This window comes from Cyprinus carpio, chromosome B25 (genome assembly GCF_018340385.1).
Source record: "Cyprinus carpio isolate SPL01 chromosome B25, ASM1834038v1, whole genome shotgun sequence".
NCBI classification, from domain to species: Eukaryota; Metazoa; Chordata; class Actinopteri; order Cypriniformes; family Cyprinidae; genus Cyprinus; species Cyprinus carpio.
In genome coordinates this window covers 21,854,265-21,877,779 of record NC_056621.1, presented here as the reverse complement: position 1 = coordinate 21,877,779, position 23,515 = coordinate 21,854,265, and the positions used below count along the sequence as shown (strand labels likewise).

Genomic DNA, 23,515 nt, shown 5'->3' with positions numbered 1-23,515 from the left:
TACCATCACTTCTATTGGTCTCTGAAATTGCCAGTCTGCTGTAAACAAAGCCAATTTCATTACTTCTATTATTAGTGATTCAAAGCTTAATCTCATGGCCCTGACAGAGACCTGGATCAAACCAGAGGACGCTGCTACACCTGCAGCCCTCTCCAATAATTTCTCATTTTCCCACTCCCCCCGTTTGACTGGAAGCGGTGGAGGTACTGGTCTGCTCATCTCTAATTGGAAATTTAATCCTTTACCATCTTTGGGTATCAACAGCTCCTTTGAATTTCATTCAGTTACTGTTACCTACCCTCTTAAAATACATTTTGTAGTTGTCTATCGACCCCCAGGACCACTAGGTAACTTTTTGGATGAATTAGATGTGCTGCTCTCAACCTTTCCTGAGGATGGTGCTCCCTAGTTATGCTTGGAGACTTCAACATCCACCTAGATAAACCTCTATCTGCTGATTTCCACACTCTGCTTGCCTCTTTTGAGTGTCAACTACTGCTACTCACAAATCAAGCAACCAACTGGACCTTATTTACACACGACACTGCTCCACTGATCATGTACTGGTTACTCCACTGCACACCTCAGATCACTTCCTCCTCACTCTTAACCTCAACATGGTTCCTGACACATCACTTACCCCTCCACATCTTTCGACGTAACCTATGCTCACTCTCACCCTCCCAGCTATCTGCAATGGTTTCATCTTCGCTTCCTTCCCCTAAACTGTTAGCATCTTTTCATACTAACAGTGCTACTGATACTTTCTGCTCCACTCTTACATCTTGTTTAGACACTGTTTGCCCCTTGTCTTCCAGGCCAGCCCGTACCACCCCTTCAGCCCCTTGGTTATCTGATGTTCTACGCGAACACCGTTCTAAGCTTAGAGCTGCTGAAAGGGTGTGGCGCAAATCCAAAAATACTACTGACCTTAATGTGTATTAGTCACTCCTCTCTTTCTTCTCTGCTAATGTCTCCACTGCTAAAACGACATACTACCATAACAAAATTAACAATTCGTCTAACTCTCGCATGCTTTTTAAAACATTTTCCTCGCTCCTTTGTCCTCCTCCTCCCCATCCTGCTTCATCTCTAATAGCTGACGACTTTGCCACGTTTTTCATTAATAAAATTAAAAACATCAGTGCACAATTTTCCACACCACAATCCATCAAGCACATCTCACCAGCAAACATACAATCATTCACATCCTTCTCTTCACTCTCTGAGACAGAAGTCTCAAAACTCATCCTTTCTAATCATCCTACTACTTGTCCGCTTGATCCAATTTCATCTCATCTCCTTCAAGCCATTTCTCCTGCCATTGTACCTGCACTCACTCACATCATTAACACATCCCTCCACACTGGTGTTTTTCCCTCAACATTTAGACAGGCTACTCCACTACTTAAAAACCCAACCTCAACCCATCTCTTTTAGAGAACTACAGACCAGTTTCCCTTCTTCCTTTAATTGCAAAAACACTTGAATGAGCTATATTCAACCAAGTCTCTACCTTTCTCACACAGAACAACCTCCTTGACAGCAACCAATCTGGCTTCAGAAGTGGACATTCAACAGAGACTGCCTTGCCATCAGTTGTTGAAGCCCTAAGACTGGCAAGAGCGGAATACAAATCTTCAATACTTATCTTGTTTGATCTATCTGCTGCTTTTGACACGGTTAACCACCAGATCCTCCTGTCAACCCTACTGACAAAGGGCATCTCAGGGACCGCACTCCAGTGGTTTGAGTCTTACCTATCAGACAGGTCCTTCAAAGTATCTTGGAGAGGTGAGGTGTCCAAGTCACAAGATTTAACTACTGGGGTGCCTCAGGGGTCAGTTCTTGGACCACTTCTCTTCTCTGTCTACATGGCATCACTAGGTGCTGTCATTCAAAAACATGGCTTTTCATACCACTGCTATGCTGATGACACTCTACTCTACCTCTCATTCCATCCTGATGATCCAATGGTAGCTGCTCGCATCTCAGCTTGTCTAACAGACATTTCTTGCTGGATGAAGGACCATCACCTTCAACTCAACCTTGCCAAGACAGAACTGCTTGTGGTTCCAGCAAACCCATTGTTTCACCAAAATTACACCATCAATTTAGGCACATCAACCATAACTCCTTCAAAAACAGCTAGAAACCTTGGAGTTATGATTGATAATCAGCTAACTTTCTCAGACCACATTGCTAAAACTGTCCGGTCCTGCAGATTTGCTTTATTCAACATCAAGAAGATCAGGCCCTTTCTTTCAGAACATGCTGCACAGCTCCTTGTTCAAGCTCTTGTTCTGTCCAGGCTGGAATATTGCAATGCTCTCTTGGCAGGTCTTCCAACCAGTTCTATCAAACCTTTACAATTAATCCAGAACGAAGCAGCAAGATTAATTTTTAATGAGCCGAAAATAATACACGTCACACCTCTGTTTATCAGTTTACACTGGCTACCAATAGCTGCTCGCATAAAATTCACGGCATTGATGTTTGCCTACAAAACCAGCACTGGCTCTGCACCCCTTTACCTAAATTCATTACTTCAGACTTATGTGCCCTCTGGAAGCTTGCGTTCTGCAAGTGAACGTCGCTTGATTGTGCCATCCCAAAGCAGGACAAAGTCACATTTACGGACTTTTAAATTAAATGTTCCCTCCTGGTGGAATGACCTGCCCAACTCAATCCGAGCAGCTGAGTCCTTAGCCATCTTCATCTTTTATTTGACCCTCTAACTTTAGCACTCACTATTCTAATTATATTCTTAAAATAAATAAACTACCTTTCTAATCTTTTTGTATTCTATTTTCTTTTCATTTATTATACAATTATAAAAAAAGACCTCTAACACTTGCTTGCTGTATTCTTTTTCTATTCTGTTTTCTTTTTATTTATTATATTTTTTAAAAGCCCATGCTACGTGTACTGCGTTTAAGCTAACTGAGACTTGTTATAGCACTTATATATCATTGCTCTTTTGTTGTTTTTGATTGCTTCCATTGTCCTCATTTGTAAGTCGCTTTGGATAAAAGCGTCTGCTAAATGACTAAATGTAAATATTATATATATATATATATATAGCCAACTAGCCAGAGTTTTCACAGACATTTTCAACCTCTCCCTCTCTCTGCTTCAAAAAAATCCACCATTGTGCCCATACCAAAGAAAAATAATGCATAAATGACTGGAGGCCTGTTGCTCTTACACCCATCTTCAGCAAGTGTTTTGAGAGACTCGTCATAGACTACATCTGCTCTGTGCTGCCTGCCTCACTGGATCTGCTACAATTTGCATATCGTAGCAAACGTTCTACAGACGATGCTATTGCTTTCACTCTACACACTGCTCTCTCCCACCTGGAAAATAAGAACACCTATGTGAGAATGCTGTTTGTGGGCTACAGCTCAGCATTTAACACCATAGTGACTGCCACACTTGTTGCGAAGCTCCAGACTCTGGGACTAAACCGATCTCTGTGCAGCTGGATCCTAGACTTCCTGACAGGCAGAAGTCAGGTGGTCAGAATGGGCAACAACACTTCATCCCCGCTGACCCTCAACACTGGTGCTCCTCAGGGCTGTGTCCTCAGCCCACTCCTGTACTCCCTGTACACACATGACTGTACAGCCACACACAGCTCCAACGTCATCATCAAATTCACTGACGACACAACGGTGATAGGCCTGATCACCGACAACAATGAGATGGCCTACAGAGAGGAGGTGAGCACCCTGAATAAATGGTGTCAGGAGAACCATCTCTCACACAACATCTACAAGACCAAGGAGCTGGTGGTGGATTTCAGGAGACAGAGCAGAGAACACACACACCCATCACCATCGACAAGACACCTGTGGAGCGGGTAAACAGCTTTAAGTTCCTCGGTGTTAACATCAGTGAGGATCTCACCTGGTCTACACACACTGATGCAGTGTTGAAGAAGGCACATCAATGCCTCTTCTCCCTGAGACGACTGAGGAAATTTGGAATGAGCCCCAGCATCCTCAGATCATTCTACACCTGCACTATAGAGAGCATCCTGACGGGCTGCATCACTGCCTGGTTTGGAAACAGCACCGCTGGCAACCACAAAGCTCTGAAAACGGTTGTGCCAACTGCCAGCCACATTGTTGGAGGTGAGCTTCCCTCCCTCCAGGACATCTACACCATGCGGTGTATAAGGAAATCCCGGAGGATCATCAGTGACTCCAGCCACCCGTCCCACAGACTGCTCTCTCTGCTGCCCTCAGGAAGACATCTCCGCAGCATCCGATCCCACACTAGCCGACTGTGGGAACTTTTTCCCTCAGGCTATCAGACTAATGAACAGTCAGAAATAATACACCCTACAGCATACTTCCACAATATGGTATGCTATACACTGCACTTTAACTTCAACAGTTCAAAACTGGACTATACATACACACGGGGAAATTGTGGCCTAACGGTTAGAGTGTAAATCCAAGGGTTTGCAAGTTCGAGTCTCGGGCCTGCAGGAATTGTAGGTGGGGGGAGTGAATGTACAGCGCTCTCTCCACCTTCAATACCACGAATGAGGTGCCCTTGAGCAAGGCACCGAACCCCCAACTGCTCCCCGGGAACCGAAGCACATGGCTGCCCACTGCTCCGGGTGTGTGTTCACTACTGTGTGTGTGCACTTTCACTTTCAACACAAACCTGTTTCTTGATTTGAAACAATATCGTGCAGAAACTAAGAAATAATTTTTTCTATTTTACGGTGGCCGAGAGAGATCAAAGCACTGCAACTTAAGAAAACACATGCAAATTGAAAAAACACCGGCAAATGAAGAAAACGTCTTCATCAGTTTGACAACACAAGTGTTGCAAATCCTCACAACACATGCAAATTAAGAATCACGCTGCAAATCCTCACAACACATGCAAATTAAGAATCACGCTGCAAATCCTCACAACACACGCAAATGAACAAACGCTGCAAATCCTCACAACACACGCAAATGAACAAACGCGCTGCAAATCCTCACAACACACGCAAATGAACAAACGCTGCAAATCCTCTCAACACACGCAAATGAACAAACGCGCTGCAAATCCTCACAACACACGCAAATTAACAAACGCTGCAAATCCTCACAACACACGCAAATGAACAATCGCGCTGCAAATCCTCACAACACACGCAAATGAACAATCGCGCTGCAAATCCTCACAACACACGCAAATTAACAAACGCTGCAAATCCTCACAACACATGCAAATTAAGAATCGCGCTGCAAATCCTCACAACACATGCAAATTAACAAACGCTGCAAATCCTCTCAACACACGCAAATGAACAATCGCGCTGCAAATCCTCACAACACACGCAAATTAACAAACGCTGCAAATCCTCACAACACACGCAAGTTCACTAACAGCTCCACTAGCCAGTAGCCACTGCACAATAAGCAAATCTCAGCCGGGTCCAACACTTTTTTGGATCCTCTTGAAACATTTCCATTGTGGTCAGTGCTTTTTGCAGCACGTTTCTTAATTTGCATGTGTTGTGAGGATTTGCAACACTTGTGTTGTCAAACTGATGAAGACGTTTTCTTCATTTGCTGGTGTTTTTTCAATTTGCATGTGTTTTCTTAAGTTGCAGTGCTTTGAGCTCTCTCGGCCACCGTAAAATAGAAAAAATTATTTCTTAGTTTCTGCACGATATTTTGTGTTGGGTTTGTGTTGAAAGTGAAAGTGCACACACACAGTAGTGAACACACACCCGGAGCAGTGGGCAGCCATGTGCTTCGGTTCCCGGGGAGCAGTTGGGGGTTCGGTGCCTTGCTCAAGGGTGGTATTGAAGGAAGAGAGTGCTGGATATTCACTCCCCCCACCTACAATCCCTGCCGGACCTAAGACTTGAACCTGCAACCTTCGGGTTACAAGTCCGACACTCTAACTGTTAGGCCACAACTTGACTGATAAAATTAATAATATATATTAGGGATGACCCCGAATAGTCAACAATTCTATGTTTCGATTCGAGAAGCCTACAAATCTCACAGTCGAATATTAAAGGGGTGTTATGATTATGCCATTTTGACTATATGGGGGAGCTCAAATGTCTGATTTCACATAGAACTACTGGTTTTCTCCCAATTAATATACAGCCTGTTATGATAAAGCTGTAAACAAGGATCTGAAAAGAAAGAAGCTTCAAATAAATATTTTAAAGTGCATGAATAAATCCAACAACCCCTATAGGTTTATGTCTCACTTTCCATAATCCGTCATCCACAGAGGAGCATCTTGGCGGCAGGGATTTAAAACTTTAACAAGACTCAAAATGACACAGGCAGAGACTGGATTTTTTGATCAGGTAGGGTACAAGTGATTTCAAAACATTTCAGCCAGTTTTTATATATATTTTATTTACCTGATATAAGATGCATTTGGTTCATTGTAGTACTACGGTGATTATCTTTTCAGCACGCAGCACGAGCAGGACAAACAACAATGCAGAATATTAATAACTATGACTGGGACTGTCATACACATGCCATTATAATGAGAACACCATTATAATAAAACGCTGTGAGTTTATATGCCTTGTTTCTTTACGTTGTTGCGTGAGCCCACAAAATGAGTAAATTCAGATATGTTCAAGTGCATTTGGCCCTTTTTGCAGATAGCCTATAAATCCTTATATTAACGTTATGTTATATAAATAACGAAGCGTATTCTATATGAAATGATGAGTTTAATCCCATTGATTAAAAAATTGCTATGCGTCACTCTACTGGTCATCTTCAGCGTGCACAGCTCATAACAGAAATGCAGAACATTAATAACTACTGTCATATAGACTAACTTTATAATGAGAGCACTATTGTAAAACAAAATTGTGAATTGTTAGGGTTTCGCTAGTCTCGGTCTCAGTCGTCACGCCCACGGACCGTTGGCTAAGCATCTGATGCATATGGGACACAAAAGTGGAAACACTTCAGGAGTGTCTAAGTCATCGGATTGGTTGTATTCTACAGGATTTACGCGAGACGTGTGTTGTGTTTTTTAATGCCCCGCCTGGAAACAAAGATGCCGTGGCGCCAAACCCCCTCACGAAAGAAGAAAGCTGCCGTGTTTACAACTGTGACAACGAGTGCTTATCAGGATCAACTAAACGCTGGATTTTCAAAAGTATGTGAAGTATTTAAAGTTCGCGGCATAGAATCTTTAAAATAAGTCCGAGAGTTTTACACACCAATCTGTTATTGTGGTGACATATCCACACCTTGAAACGTGATGCTGAAAGAAACAAACTGTTATTGGTTGTTTGACATGTCAGTCAAACGGCCTCATGGGCGGGCCTTGGCCAATGAAAGAACACAAAAAATCAATAACCCCGCTGACGTTTAGTGTTAACTATCTTTTAATCAAACATAAAACATTATTTACCCCGTTTTTATCTGCAAGGCATTTGTTACACATTTTCCCTGTGTGTTAACAAAATTAATTCTGACAGTCATATGATAAAATGCACTCAATGTACAGTCGTTGCCAAAAGTTTTGAGAATTACATAAATATTGGAAATTGGAAAAATTGCTGCTTAAGTTTTTATAATAGCAATTTGCATATACTCCAGAATGTTATGAAGAGTGATCAGATGAATTGCATAGTCCTTCTTTGCCATGAAAATTAACTTAATCCCAAAAAAACCTTTCCACTGCATTTCATTGCTGTCATTAAAGGACCTGCTGAGATCATTTCAGTAAACATCTTGTTAACTCAGGTGAGAATGTTGACGAGCACAAGGCTGGAGATCATTATGTCAGGCTGATTGGGTTAGAATGGCAGACTTGACATGTTAAAAGGAGGGTGATGCTTGAAATCATTGTTCTTCCATTGTTAACCATGGTGACCTGCAAAGAAACCCGTGCAGCCATCATTCCGTTGCATAAAAATGGCTTCACAGGCAAGGATATTCCGGCTACTAAGATTGCACCTAAATCAACAATTTATAGGTTCATCAAGAACTTCAAGGAAAGAGGTTCAATTCTTGTAAAGAAGGCTTCAGGGCGTCCAAGAAAGTCCAGCAAGCACCAGGATCGTCTCCTAAAGAGGATTCAGCTGCGGGATCGGAGTGCCACCAGTGCAGAGCTTGCTCAGGAATGGCAGCAGGCAGGTGTGAGCGCATCTGCACGCACAGTGAGGCGAAGACTTTTGGAAGATGGCCTGGTGTCAAGAAGGGCAGCAAAGAAGCCACTTCTCTCCAAAAAAAAACATCAGGGACAGATTGATCTTCTGCAGAAAGTATAGTGAATGGACTGCTGAGGACTGGGGCAAAGTCATATTCTCCGATGAAGCCCCTTTCCGATTGTTTGGGGCATCTGGAAAAAGACTTGTCCGGAGAAGAAAAGGTGAGCGCTACCATCAGTCCTGTGTCATGCCAACAGTAAAGCATCCTGACACCCTTCATGTGTGGGGTTGCTTCTCATCCAAGGGAGTGCAGGCTCACTCACAATTCTGCCCAAAAACACAGCCATGAATTAAGAATGGTACCAAAACACCCTCCAACAGCAACTTCTTCCAACAACCCAACAACAGTTTGGTGAAGAACAATGCATTTTCCAGCACGATGGAGCACCGTGCCATAAGGCAAAAGTGATAACTAAGTGGCTCGGGGACCAGAATGTTGAAATTTTGGGTCCATGGCCTGGAAACTCCCCAGATCTTAATCCCATTGAGAACTTGTGGTCAATTCTCAAGAGGCGGGTGGACAAACAAAAACCCACTAATTCTGACACACTCCAAGAAGTTATTATGAAAGAATGGGTTGCTATCAGTCAGGATTTGGCCCAGAAGTTGATTGAGAGCATCCCCAGTCGAATCGCAGAGGTCCTGAAAAAGAAGGGCCAACACTGCAAATACTGACTCTTCGCATAAATGTCATGTAATTGTCGATAAAAGCCTTTGAAACGTATGAAGTGCTTGTAATTATATTTCAGTACATCACAGAAACAACTGAAACAAATATCTAAAAACAGTTTAGCAGCAAACTTTTTGAAAACTAATATTTATGTAATTCTCAAAACTTTTGGCCACGACTGTATTTTGCCCCACCCCCAAACATATGATTAGACTATCCGTCAAATATTGCCAAGATTCGAAAATTCTGATTCAACTATGAAAATCCTTAGTCGGGGACACCCCTAATATATAAATATAACTCTTTTGTCTCTTAAAAATGCACATTTGATAGTAGTAGTAGCTAGTAGTAGAGTAAGGATGCAGATGTAAATTTATGTTCATTATCAAAATCAGTAACATCTGTAAAAATTATAGCAACCTCATTTTTATATGGTAAAGTCAAATTAGAGTTTTTTTTTTTGGTTTTACTTAGTAACATACATTTAAATCATGATAAACAGTTAAAACCACACATATAGCACACCTCAATACTAGGGCTGTGCAACCAATCGCATGCGATTGTCACACGCATCTCGTCAGTAAAGCCAGTTCAGTGATTAGCAGTAAATCTCCTTCACCTGCTTTCAGACGGAGTGGCATTTACTACACAGAGCCGTAGTTCACTGACGAGCTATGGAATATCGCATTCAGTATCGCAGGAGATTTGATCTGCGATACTGAACGTGATATCGCCTACTTTTCAGTGAACTATGGCTCTGTGTAGTAAACGCTGCTTCGTCTGAAAGCAGGTGATGGAGATTTACTGCTAATCACTGAATCGGCTTTACTGACGAGATGCGCGTGACAATCATATGTGATTAATTGCACAGCACTACCCAATACCATGGTAAAAACAACTATATGGTTTTTAGGTATTTGTATGAAAAACAGCAGTCTAAAAACTTAGTATAGGCTAAATGCACACATGCTATAGATTAATTACAAAAATACAATAATTAAAAATATAATACACTTAAATACATTCAACAAAAATAAACATTAATAATTTAAGAAAATCAATATAAATACCCAAATTTCTATCACAATACCACAGTGCAGTTAGTGTTACTACAGTAAATCCATGGTAAATGATGGCGATTTGTAGACTGAAAAGCCTTCTGACTGTATCGTTGCACACAGTTCTACTGTTAGTCAGCACGGTTTCATCTGGCTGTAAACTTGTTTAAAATCAATGAGCCATTTCTCTAGTGAGCTGCTTGCGCCATGCCACTGTTTGAGCTTTGATCTGAGCGGATAAACAGTCCAAGTGGCATGCTTCAAATTACTAGCACTCTTTCGTTCCGCTTTTTTTACTGAAATTCTTCATATCGTTTTATCGAGGAAAATTATATCGCAATAATTATCGTTAATTTATTTAATAGCACAAGGAAGGGCAGTAGAGCTGACTGTTTCTGTCAATGGTAAGTTTTAATTTAGAATGTTTGTGATAACGTGAGAAAAGTAGTTTAAATGTTTTGCCACTTACTTGAGCAACTGTTTTGTGCTGTGTGTAAGCTATTGTGCAACAATTGCACAAGCGTAAAAACAAAAATGCACTGCATGATCGAACATTTAGGTGAGATAAATATATATTTTTGAAAAATGTCAAAAAAATGCTCCCCTCCACCCCTTTAAAAAAAAAAAAAAAAAAAAACATCTCCTCACAGGAGTCACCTATAAGAGGGAAATTCCCTCCATTTTCAAAAATGAAATTCAGGCCCTGAATACATGTCTAAAAATCCTGATTGAAGCATTACAGTAAATAATTTTACATGATTAAAAAAAGGCTTTAAAAAGATTGGTTTCGTTGATTGTATCAAAAAACACTTCCTTCTATTAAAAAACACAAAAATCCTAATCTGAGCACCCCTACTCAAAACTAGCCCAATGGCATTTCGAGGGGGATTCCCCGGTAAAAATCGCTTTCTGGGAGTAAAATACACATATTTTTGGTGAGGTTCCCTTGGTAAAATTTGCATTGCAGGGGCTAAATATCACGTTATTGGGGTCGTTTCAACCCGCAGACATGAAAAACTCTTGGCAACAGTGTTAAAGTAACCCAATTCCACAGGAAAACCTCATACTTGACAACACTGGTCAGCCTTGTTTGTAAAGCAACAGAAACACTATACAAATGACATTCAGTGACACTGACTTATGATTTAATGAATCATTCAATTAATTTAGTGTTGGTAATTGTTTTGTCAATTACATTAGAGCGGGAAAAAATACAGGTCCACATTAGCATTAATAAAGTTTGAAATATATTCAAGTTGAATAATATTGTAATAAAATATTCACTGTACTAATGGTAAAAGTGTAAATAATAATAGTAATACTAGCAAGCGTTTCTGTTAAACCTAAACCTCTAATTGTTTGAAAACTGAACATTTTGACAGCATAAGCACCTTGAGCCGTGAACCCTCTGCGTGCGTGTCCCTCTGTCTCTCTGAGCCAGCGAGATCCACCAGGTTGAGCTGAGAGGTTCTGATGTTGACCACTTCCTGTGCAGTCTCTTTTGACTCCAGTGTCATGGTGAACACTGCATGTGAACGAGATGATTCGCGGTTCATTGAGGTGGACGCCACTCGCCTGTTCCTCCATCCCATCGACAACACCTGCACACACAACCACGCAGAAATAAATCACAAAGTTCCCAACAAATGGCAAAATTGTATGAATAAATATTTCAGCAGCTAGAGTAGATATAAATATTATTGTTAGTGTTTAAAAACATGTGTAAGACCTGATAGTAGGGGTGTGCGATATGAAGATTTTTGATCGTGGCCGATAAAAATGTCTCCACGTTCTGCTTTTAAAGAAATATCGTAGTTTTGTGCTACAGTGCATCAGCTGCAGTTCTGGCGCAGCCGTATCAATATACCGTACAACCATACATTATCATACATACATACCATTCACTTCAGTGTTAACTCAGCGGTAGAGTTACTCTTACAGGACACTGCACTTATTCGCAGTCACAAAAGTACATTATTAGCATGTGCTTAAAACCCTTACTGGTTAAAGGTTTCGCATGCTGTTCTTTCCCTGATTACTGAACTAAGTTATCTTTTGTGCTTATACAGTCAAAACACACAAGGTTTACATTTAGACTCAGTTGATTATGTCTAAAATGAAAGTAAACAGTTGAGAGAAAATTGGATGCGTGTCTGTATATTAGATGCGTTCAGGTCTTAAAGGTATGATTTTTTTCCCATATCGCCCACCCCTACCTGATAGGCCTCTGCAGCAGATGCTGCGTATTTCTCCACGGCTCCTTCTACAAAGACGCCCCTCTTGATGTCCTCTCGCAGGAACAGGCTGGTGGACACACTGTCCAACAGGTCATAAATCTGCTCATTATAGATCTCTATGAATGAACACTTGCAGAGGAAGCTCTTCATCCCACCAGACTGCAGAGAGAGAGAGAGAGAGAGAAAACACATTAAATGAAAAAATTTAAGAACACTTAAACAAAATGGTACACTGAGGTTGAGGCCAAAGTGGTATTAATTTGTGCATTCAAAATTATGCAAAAAACTGCTGCTGGTGGGTAAAAATCCATAAAATGGTACCTTTTTTTTGTTTTGTTTTTTTTTGTGAGCAATGTTGCATGCAATTAATGATTAAATATTTTTAAAGCAGTTCAAAACTGAACTGAAGTGAGATCTACACCCCAAAAAAGGTATTTTGATTTATGTATGCAACTATGCATCAGTGTATTGTAACCAGTGCTGGGGTAACACATTAAAATAACGAGAGTTACATATTTAAGATACTTTTTTCAAGTAACGCAAAAAGCAATACATTACTTTTAAATTTACCTTGAAATATCACAGTTGCTCTTCAAACAAATGGTGCAAATTACTTTGTTTTCACAGAGGCTTACTCATTTCACTTTTGGTGTCAAAGGGCCTTTACAGTTGTCAAAAATATAACTTGGGTTTAAAAACTATAAACAGATAAACAAGCAAGAAAGGCCAGGCTAGGTGACAAACAAAAATGAAAAGTAACGTAATACATTACTTTCCATAAAAAGTAACCAAGTAACAATTAGTAACTTTATGGATAGCAATATTGCTATGCATTGCTTTTAAAAGTAATAAATAGTAACTTTCCCCAACACTGACTGTAACAATGTATTGAATGCTGAACTTTGCTTTTTCTCAGCTTTTGTATGAGAACCAATACAAAACACACTTCATGACAAAATAAAAAGGATCAAGTTCACCAAAAAATAAATAAATAAATCCGTCATCATGTATTCACCCTCAAGTTGTTCTTTCTTCAGATAAGCACTAAAGAAAACATATAAAAGAACAATGGATTATAGTCATTAATTTCCACAGTATCTGATTTCATACCATGGAAGTCAACTGTTTTGTTTAACAGCATTCTTCAAAATATATTTTTTTTGTGTTCAACAGAAATAAGAACCTCACACAGATCTGGAACAACTTGAGGATGAATACATGATGACATAAGTTCAAATTTTGGGTAAAGTCTCTCTTTAAAATGAACTAATTCAGCATTTCCTTATCCAACAGAGAGCAGCATTTTACTATGGTGTACACTTCAGTGAAAAACACAGACATCCCAGAATCATTAAACTAGCCACATATCAAGTTTATTCAATTAACTGCTTCTTAATAAAAAAAAAAGTGCTTCCTGATTCCTAATCATATAAGCACACAACAAAAAACAGCATGATACTGCAATTAATGCAATGTTAAGTTTATCTCAAACGTTATATTTAATGAAACCTGTCTTACCCGTTCCACCTCTCTGTTGATGAGGAAGAAGAGGTATTCAAAACTTCGAGGAATCACACCACGCAGCTCATCAGAAAAGTTATCCAGCTCTGAGGGACCTGCACACACACAAAATATAGTCTCAGCCTCAGACGTCATGCCCACGGACCGCTGGCTAAACATCTGATGCATACCGCAAAATGAAAATAAATAAATAAATCATGTGAAATATTTTGTTGGAAAAATGGGTTTTAGCTAATTTTCTAAACAAATGCCTCTTGTTTTGTCTTAATATCATTGCAGTAGATAAATTAGCATTTTTATGTTATCTCAAGCGCCCAAACACATAATTAAACCTACTGTAAGTTGTCCTCATACGCAGACAAAACACGCGTCCTCTGCACAATCTGACTTTGCTGCAACCTAGAATTAAACTGCTGGTTTCGTCTGGCCAGAGGAGAATGGCACACTATTTCGACACTATTTCCCTGTTTAATACTGTAAAGCTGCTTTGACACAATCTGCATTGTAAGAAGTGCTATCTTCATAATGGTGACTTGACAACAGATTTACCTAGCAGGGTTATTGAGACGAGACTTCATCACTCACCCAGCATGGTGAAGGTCTTTCCTGAGCCCGTCTGTCCACTGAAAAACAAACACACCACATCATGAATGTGCCACAGCTCTAGAACATTTTAATACAAGCCACACAGGAACTCACTAGGCAAAAATGGTCCCGTTGTATCCGTTCATGCACGACTCCACAATGTTTTTAGCCACACTGGAGAAAACCTCCTCCTGAGAGACATGAAGAACAGTGATGAGAGGGTTACTCGACTCATCTTCACCCAGAGAAGAGGAATCTAGACCCCCGCCTCACCTGGCTTGTGTTCATGTCAGCAACATGGTCGTATGTGAAGGTCCGAGGCTCTGGTTTGCAGTGCAGTCTGACGGTGTGCGGTGTGGACACGGTCAAGCACAGACTGTGATCGCCGTCTGTCATTAACCCAGTGCCTTGAGTCAGCGGCCGAACCCGCACAAACACCTTGATGGCATCTCCATCACTGCAGGATGATTTCAGAGGGATAGTTCACACACACACACCAAAAAAAAAATCTAAGTTGTCCTAAGACAAGAACACGTTTTGGTTTTAAGTTTTAGGACAACTTTGATGAAAGGTTTTGATCTACTTCAGATGCTGACTAGTGTAGTTACCAGTAGACACTGACTTCCAAGGCTTTTTTTATTTCCATACTTTAAAACTCAATGGCTACCGTCAATGTTCTTCAAAATAACTTCCTTTGCGTTGAACAAGAAATAAACTCATACAGAGGAGGAACAACTTGAGAGTGAGTTAATGATGACAAAAATTTAACTTCTGGGGTCTCAGTAGAGCATAAATTATTTATACAAATGACCTCCACATTTATTTTAGCAAATTTAATTTGCTTAATAACTAGCGAAGATACGAGAAACAAAGTGCTATTAATTTGTGCATTCAAAATCAAGCAAAAAAACTGCTGCTGGGGTGTAAAAATCCATAAATCTGTGCTCTTTGGCTGCGGGATTCTTTTGTATCATCAAAATACTCATAAATCCAAGGCACTTGTGAAAAAATTAAAGAGCCCTGGGATATTGAGAATTACAGATCCGTACAGCATTCTTATGTTCTGCTAATTTCAGTTTTAACTTCCTTCTAGTCATCCCTTTGTAAACACAACCACACGGATACTTCAACCTATACACCACAAATGAAGAATTGCACTTGATAAATGAATTTAACTTAAACTCACAACCTGATAAATATATTTGTTCTAACCGTATTCTCACAATGATTGCAATTACCACATCTGTAATTTCATCTGTAATCATTTGAACATAACCAAGTGCTTGACCTTCTAAGTTTATCAGTTTATCTTTCATAGTTGGAGCTCTTCTAAACACAATGGAAGGTGGCGAGGATCACATTTATCAAGATTTCCCAATCAGTTTTTACAATTGTATTTATTTTATTTGCCTCTGTACAGTATCGTGTAACAAAATAAACTGAATTTTCAGAATTACTTACTTTACTTTAGTCTTTTTACCAATAGTTCATCTCTACTAATGCTTTTAACTTTATTGTATGCTTTATGAATCACTGTTTTTATATCCCAGTTCTTTAAATCTTTGAATCATATCTTGATGTCAAAATCCTCCTCCTTATCATAAATTCTTTTAACCTCTGAAATTGTCCAAAGGGGATGTTATCAGTCAACCATAAAGGATGAAAACTGTCTGCTCTCAGGATAACATCCCTGTCCGTTTCTTTTCTGAAAATAGTTGCATGCAGTTTTCCTTTATCCTTAATCCAAATAATGAACTTGAGTAAGTGAAAAATCCAAACTGAGCTTCAAATATACAGTATATCAGTGTTCAAGCATGAATGAAAAGCCCACAGATCTGCCTCAGAGTCATCTATAAATCTTACCCACCACACAAAGTCTTTTAAATGTGGATCGCTATTAATTTGTTTATGACAGACAAATGTCAACAGACCAGCATAATGAACTATTATCGACTATATGCTAAAAAAAAAAAAATGCTACCAAAACGAACAAACTCGATGTATATAATGATGTAAAACATTGGCTTAGCTGTAAATCAGTCCTTGTTTTGGACCGTCACGTTAGCATCTTTTAGCGGTGTAATGTTTTATTTATTTAACGTAAACATAACGAAAACATACCTGTTGGCGTTTGATTCCGCGGTTGCTGCACAGAAAACAAACAATACAATTCATTCAAAAAGCAAAGCTATAGTAAATAATACGCTAATAGAAATGACAACAAAAGCTTGTCTGAAACATTAAGGTGCGCTAACGTTAACATTACCCTCCGATGATAACAATTATCTTTTATCACTTATCAGATGTGAACAAAAGAGATAAACATTTCGGATATTTAGTTTAGTATCACGTGAAGTTTGTAAACAGTACATTAACTCATAACATGAGTATAAAATCGTCACCTTTGGCTTTCAGATTCATGATTCATTACTGTATTCCTCTTTCTCCCTCCGCTCATGAAGGAGAGCGACAACATTTGGCGCCTCGTTCTTCTTCTTCTTCTTCTTCTTCTTCTGGTTTAACGGAAGCCTGCATCCCCCGATGCTGCACTACTGCCATCTTCTGAAATGACTTCACACCTACATTATTCACAGTGTCGTATTTTCGCAGTTATTTACCTGTTATCCTTGAAAAATCGGTCGTGTATTTAACCTTGTCACTCCAGTATTCTCCTTTACCCTTTGTTCATTCCTAATCTTTATATTTCTCCCATCAACTCCTGATATCTGACAACATTTAAAAAAATGGTTGCTTGACTAAAGAAATATTTTGATGACAGTATATTATTTATTTATTGTTACATTTACATTTAGTCATTTAGCAGACGCTTTTATCAAAGGCGACTTACACAGTAGAAGCAACTAACGAGAGAGCAACAAAATACAAGTCTCAGTTAGTCTAGCACAAAGCAAGGTGTTTCTTTTTTCTTTTTCTTTTTCTTCTTTTTTATATAATTAGATATTCTTCATAAATAAACCAAGAACCATCAGTGACCAGTTCTCCACACCACAAACCTTATGGTTATATTAAGTCAAGGTGTCCCAAACTGGGTTTGTGAAGGAACTGCAGGGAGTTTGGGAGTTTAATGAAAAGCTAATAATTAATTAAATTATATATTTTTTTTTTTTTTTTTTTTTACTGAATCAAAATAAACCACTTACTGAAAAAAAAATAAATATTTTATTTGTTTACCTGCATGTCATGTGCCACAACCAACAGGGAACTGTGGACATGCAAACGTTATACTTCATTATTAAAATATTTATTTTTAAATCTTAGAGGAACTTCAAATAAAAATATATTAGGTGAAAGAGGATCAGATGATAAAAAAGTTTGTGAATTTGCGCACTTTAATGTGTTTGAAAGACAAACGCATTCCAAAGTAATGTGTGGTAAAATAACCACCTGAGTGATAATTCAAATGCAAATGATTTTTTTCATTGATGCAATGTTGAAACACTTTTTAAACTGGAAATGATTTTCAAAAGCTGACTAATGACTGATCTCTGTGTGAATGTCCACAAAACTGAAGACTTCATGTGTATAAGTGGAAGGCTATTTTAGAAAGGAACATGATGGTGAAAGATGAAAAAGAGGAATTAGGCAGAATCAATAAATTATGAATAAATTATTGCTATTATTGTGTTAATAATATGTGATCATGTAATCCATAAAAAAGTAACTGTAGTTTGATTAAAAGTATTTTTAAAATGCAATTTACTCAAATTACAAGTACTTCATTTTGTAATCTGCTCACGTAATCAAGTTTACACGTAATCAGTGCTCTGAATGTCCCTCAGCTGTCATTATATGTATGCTCACACACACACCATTAAACTGTGAAAATAATATATATACTCTTTCATAATTTATCATTTTATATTATTTTAAAAACACCCATTTTATATTGTCACTGAAGTCTTGTGGATGGCAAAAGCTGATTCTAAATAACCAGTTCTCATTCTGCTGGATCTATCTGCTGCTATTGACACTGTCAATCATCAGATCCTCCTGTCTGCTCTCATCACTGGGCATCACAGGGATTCCACTTCGCTGGTTTGAATCCCATCTCTCTGGTAGGTCTTTCAGGGTGGCTTGGGGAGGGGATGTATCCAAAGCACATCAACATGTCACTGGTGTTCCTCAGGGATCAGTTATTGGACCCCTCCTCTTCTCCATATACACTACATCACTGGGTCCCATCATACAGGCACATGGCTTCTCCTACCATTGCTATGCTGATGACACACAGCTCTCTCTCTCATTTCAACCAGATGATCAAAGGGTAGCTGCACGGATCTCAGGCTGCCTGGCAGACATCTCGTCATGGATGAAAGAACATCACCTACAGCTCAACCTGACAAAGACTAAGCTTCTTAGCTTTCCTGCCACTCCAACTCTACAGTATGATTTCACCATCCAGCTAGGTTCTTCTACAATTACCCCATCAACTTCGGTCAGAAATCTTGGTGTAATCTTTGATGACCAGCTGACCTTCAAAGACCACACTGCAAAGACTGCTCGATCTTGCAGGTTTGAATAGCACAACATCAGAAAGATCAGGCCTTTCTAACAGAGCATGCTGCATGACTTCTTGTCCAGGCCCTTGTCATTTCTAGGCTGGACTACTCCAATGCTTTTCTGGCTGGACTTCCATCAAGTGCTATCAAACCTCTACAAATGATTCAGAATGCAGCGGCACGACTGGTCTTCAACGAGCCCAAAAGAGCCCACGTTACACCTCTCTTTATCTCCTTGCACTGGCTACCAGTTGAGGCTTGCATCAAGTTCAAGATATTGATGCTTGCATATAAAACACCCACAGGCTCAGCAGCCACCTACTTCCACTCACTACTAGAATCTACATCCCTCCAGAAGTCTGAGATCCGCTAGTGAGCGACGCCTCGTGGTACCATCACAGAGAGTCTCAAAATCACTTTCCAGAACATTCTCGTTCACCGTTCCTGGCTGCTGGAATGATCTTCCCACCCCTATCTACAATGCTGAGTCCCTGACAATTTTCAAACGACAGCTGAAAACTCATTTCTTTCGAAGCTACTTGACTTCATAAAAAAATACAAATTTTAATAAAAAAATTATTTATCTTTATTTATTCCTTCTCTTTCTAGCTTGTACTTTTTTTAAAACAATACCTAAAACTTGCTATAACAAGCACTTCCTGTGTCTGTTTGCCTGTTTGCTATATCCCCCAATTGTAAGTCGCTTTGGATAAAAGCGTCTGCAAAATGACTAAATGTAAATGACTAGTTGGCCGATCATCCTTGTGTTGTAATCATCTTAGACTAGACATAGTGGCCTCTACAGCTTAAGAGTCCTATAAAGTTAAAGATAAAACTCTTGACCAGATAGATGAAAGTACAAAAGTGCTGGCAGTACATTCATGTATTAAGTTCTCAAGCTAAATTGTACATTTAAATAAATGTTTCATTGCTTGTGTCAAACCATACATTTACACCTCTTCTGTTTTATAAATGATAAACCTGATAACCAAAATAAATGTATGCACATAATCCACATTTTCCTTTACTGTTAAACCCACCTGGTAGCAAAGTAGTTTGTAACAACAACACTCTGACATAAACCGAATCAGTTTAGGAATAAGCCATTTTAACTGTAGCGGATAACTATAAGAAACGAATGGGCTATAACCAATGTAGACTTCTAAATTTTTCATCAGTTTGCTCTAATCAGGTTTTTGATTAAGGAGTAAAAAATAAATAAATAAATAAAAATTACAAAGCAAAATAAAAAAGTAAAAAAGCTTCCAAGAGCAAGACAAGCAAGTAAAAAAAAAACAAGTAGATAAACACCAGAGAAAAGTATCATAAATAACGTTAAATCTTAACGTTTAACCTCTTTTCTGACAACATGGTCCATGGAATTGCAGACAGATTTGAAGCTCTTTATTTGATAATGTGAGCCTTTGGGGTTTACGATGTAAATCAGCAGTGAGTTTAAGCGCGCTCTCCACGATTATGACGTGGCGTGGATGGCACACAGATTGGTGTCTTCAGGGGTATATACACATTAGAAATAAATAAATCAATAATAAAAAAATAAATAAAAAAAAAACACAATTTGTATTAGGCTACGCCTCCTAATAGAATCCCGATGTATTGCCCCTTTTAGAGTTAAGAAAGACTTATAACCATATTTGAGCTGATGTATATGCTTTTATTTATAATATTTTTTTTATTATTATTATTTTTCAAACCATTGTTAGATGCAGTGTTTCCTGTAGTTATGCAAAGATTTGGTTTCAAAAACAATAACACTAAACAATTTCTTATGATTTTAAATCTGCATTGAACTTCAGATCAATCTCAAAAGTAAAAGGCAGTACTAAAGTCTGATTTTGTGGTGGATGTGTTCAAATTTGATCATCTTAATTCAAATGATGAAGGATTGTGAAAGTCTGGCAGTGTTGAGCTCTACTGTGAGGTTAAACATGTATGGTGTTAATGTTTAAAAATGAGTAACAGTTGAAAATAAACATTTATTAGAAATTTAGAAAAGTTTACAAAAAGTAATCAAAAGTAATCAGTTACATTACTTTCATAAAGTAATTGAAAAAGTTACACTACTATTACATTTTAAATAGGGTAACTTATAATCTGTAACCTATTACATCTCCAAAGAAACCTTCCCAACACTGATTACTAGAGTCGCATATTCCTTATTATGGTTTAGGGCATGATCGTAAAGATGTTTAAAACATATTGTCAGACTGAAACCAGTTAGTTAGCCAATGACTGAAATGCATTGTCCTTTTTTCTTCATTATATCGAACTGTCTTATGAAACGTTGTAACCATGTGAACTTCTGTAATGTAACATTAGATAAAATTAATGTTTAGACTATATCCCAAAGGAATAGTTTACTTTTGATTCGTGTTGACTGCCTCTTCAGAGGAAAATAAATGTGTTTGTAAATATCTGCTTAGATACAAATGTTTTGAAAGTGCTTTATATAGATGTTGATGCCCCATCAACAGACACAAAGCTCGTCTCTATAGGTCTATATCCATTAATTGTCCATCACTTATGCATGCACTGGAATGTTACCTTGACAATCAATGTTTACAACTATTTGCACTTTTCTTTAGGAAAATGCCTTTACATGCACATCATACAAGAGCGGCACACAAGCGTCTTTCAGTTTTCAACTCTGAGAAACTTCACAAGTAAGTGTGCATTTACCCGCCATTTTACCTCTTACAGTTTATGTTTGCTTGTATACTGTCAGATATGTTTATATAAATGCTTGCATAATGAAAAGTATACACATTTGTAAATTGCTTCTTTTAATGATCCTGTTGTCACCATGCTCACATTTTATCCATTTATTTGTTTTAAACAGATGTGAGAGTGACCAGATGTCTGCTGCAAAGAAAGCCAGGACTCTTACATGGAAAGCAGAGACTGATGTTGACCGGGTTGCACAGACTCTGAGATTCCTGCCTGCTCGGGAACTTGGACCGCAGTTGTCTGCTGCTGACTCACGCTCTCCCATGAGTCTTTTCAAACTGTTTTTCACAGAGAGCGCCGTGACAAACCTGTGCCACAACACAAATGCTCAGGCTGCCAGGGCAATTGCAAAGGGCCGCAAGTACAAATGGACAGATGTCAGTGTTGATGAGCTGTACCGCTACATCGGACTCGTTTTCTACATGGCTTCAGTGAAGATGAGCTCCATCGCTGACTACTGGCGGCAGGACAGTCTTTTCTCTCTGCCTTTTCCCGCCACAGTTATGCCAAGGGACAGATACCGCATAATTTCCTGGAATGTAGTCACCCAGATGCAGAACCCCCAACTGCTCCCGTTTTTTTTTTTTTTTTTTTTTTTGCATAATAGTCAAATAAATTGCATAAATGAAATTAGAATGAATCAAAGGCCCACTGAGCCTCAATGCCCCTTTTGTCTCTTCCCTTTGCGGTGTTGGGGAACACAGTTTGGAGCAGTAGGGAGGCCCATATAAGACTGAAGAACAGTGGCCTGGTGCATTTCATTTTAAAGTAGCTGAGTTGACAAGTTGAAAATCCAGACATTTAGATCAAGTTCCGTGTGCTCATAACATGCGATATAAACATTGTCTGTGAGAGTTTGATCCAGAGTTTGATTAACTGAACCTGAAAGAGTACTGTACAGTGAACAGGCAATATCACAAAACATCAAGGGAATCGCTTTGATTTACTTCTTGCGAGAGAGCTGGAGCAATGGACGTAGATTAAAGGTGCACTCCTTTTAAAGTTTTTGGAAACATTCAACCATAAGTGTCCTGCGAAGTACACTTCACAGGGTTTTTCACGTGACATTTCATTCCAAACACAGAATACATGTTCAGTGTGACGGGCCACAGACAGCATCGTGAGGAGGCCACTGCCGCTTCAATATAGTATATCCTTTGGAGTGTTGTTTTTTTTTTTTTTTTTTTCAAGTTAAATTATTATTATTTGAAAAAAAAAAAATATTTGAAGGACTTCTCCATCTGAAAGTTGAATAGTATATACAGGTGCTGGTCATATAATTAGAATATCACCAAAAAGTTGATTTATTTCACTAATTCCATTCAAAAAGTGAAACTTGTATATTATATTTATTCATTACACACAGACTGATATATTTCAAATTCAATTCAAGTTTTTCAATTCAAGTTTATTTGTATAGCGCTTTTTACGATACAAATCATTGCAAAGCAACTTCACAGAAAATTAAGTTTCTACAATATTTAGTAGTAGCTTATCAGTGGTGACTGTCAGTTTATGTGCATATGGCAGAAATGTTCAGAAAAATCAATAAAAGACGTAAACAAACTGACGATTAACACTATTAACAGTAATTATGCAATCAAACTTATAGCAAAATGTGGTAGTTCTGTATGTTGTCTCTGGGTTAGCATCATCTGAGGTCCTCTGAGGGGTTGGCATCATCTCTTCTCAGGTGTTCTGGATCCAGACTGGAGCTTGTGTAAATCCTAGTTACCACGGGATGTAAATCCCGTGGCAAAACAGAGAAACAAATAGAGGCATAATTAGCGTAGCTGCTGTTCCAGCCAAGTAAAATTAATTAGTTTAACCCAAGCTAAAGAATAATAATGCGCATTTGATCAGTTATAACTACAGTCCAAAATTATGAGATGCATTATTTGAATGCTTGGCCAAAGAGGTGTGTTTTTAATCTAGATTTAAACAGAGGAGGAAGT

The 23,515-nt window shown here is 38.7% G+C and overlaps 1 protein-coding gene across 2 annotated transcripts in view; it reads right to left on the bottom strand.

Moving 5' to 3' along the window:
- Positions 1-16,842, bottom strand: part of LOC109055245 (kinesin-like protein KIF15-A) — a 40,035-nt gene extending 23,193 nt beyond the window's left edge. Inside the window, exons 1-8 of one of the 2 annotated variants that reach the window (XM_042753581.1) lie at positions 16,695-16,842; positions 16,414-16,438; positions 14,566-14,749; positions 14,407-14,483; positions 14,293-14,330; positions 13,705-13,802; positions 12,166-12,345; positions 11,341-11,550 (exon numbers count right to left, since the gene is read on the bottom strand). In XM_042753581.1, coding sequence (XP_042609515.1) covers positions 11,341-11,550; positions 12,166-12,345; positions 13,705-13,802; positions 14,293-14,330; positions 14,407-14,483; positions 14,566-14,749; positions 16,414-16,438; positions 16,695-16,713 — 831 coding nt within the window. In that variant the 5' untranslated portion in view covers positions 16,714-16,842. The remainder of the gene's footprint in view (positions 1-11,340; positions 11,551-12,165; positions 12,346-13,704; positions 13,803-14,292; positions 14,331-14,406; positions 14,484-14,565; positions 14,750-16,413; positions 16,439-16,694) is intronic. The other variant, XM_042753580.1, reaches the window with a different exon arrangement.
- Between the last annotated feature and the right edge of the window lie 6,673 nt (positions 16,843-23,515).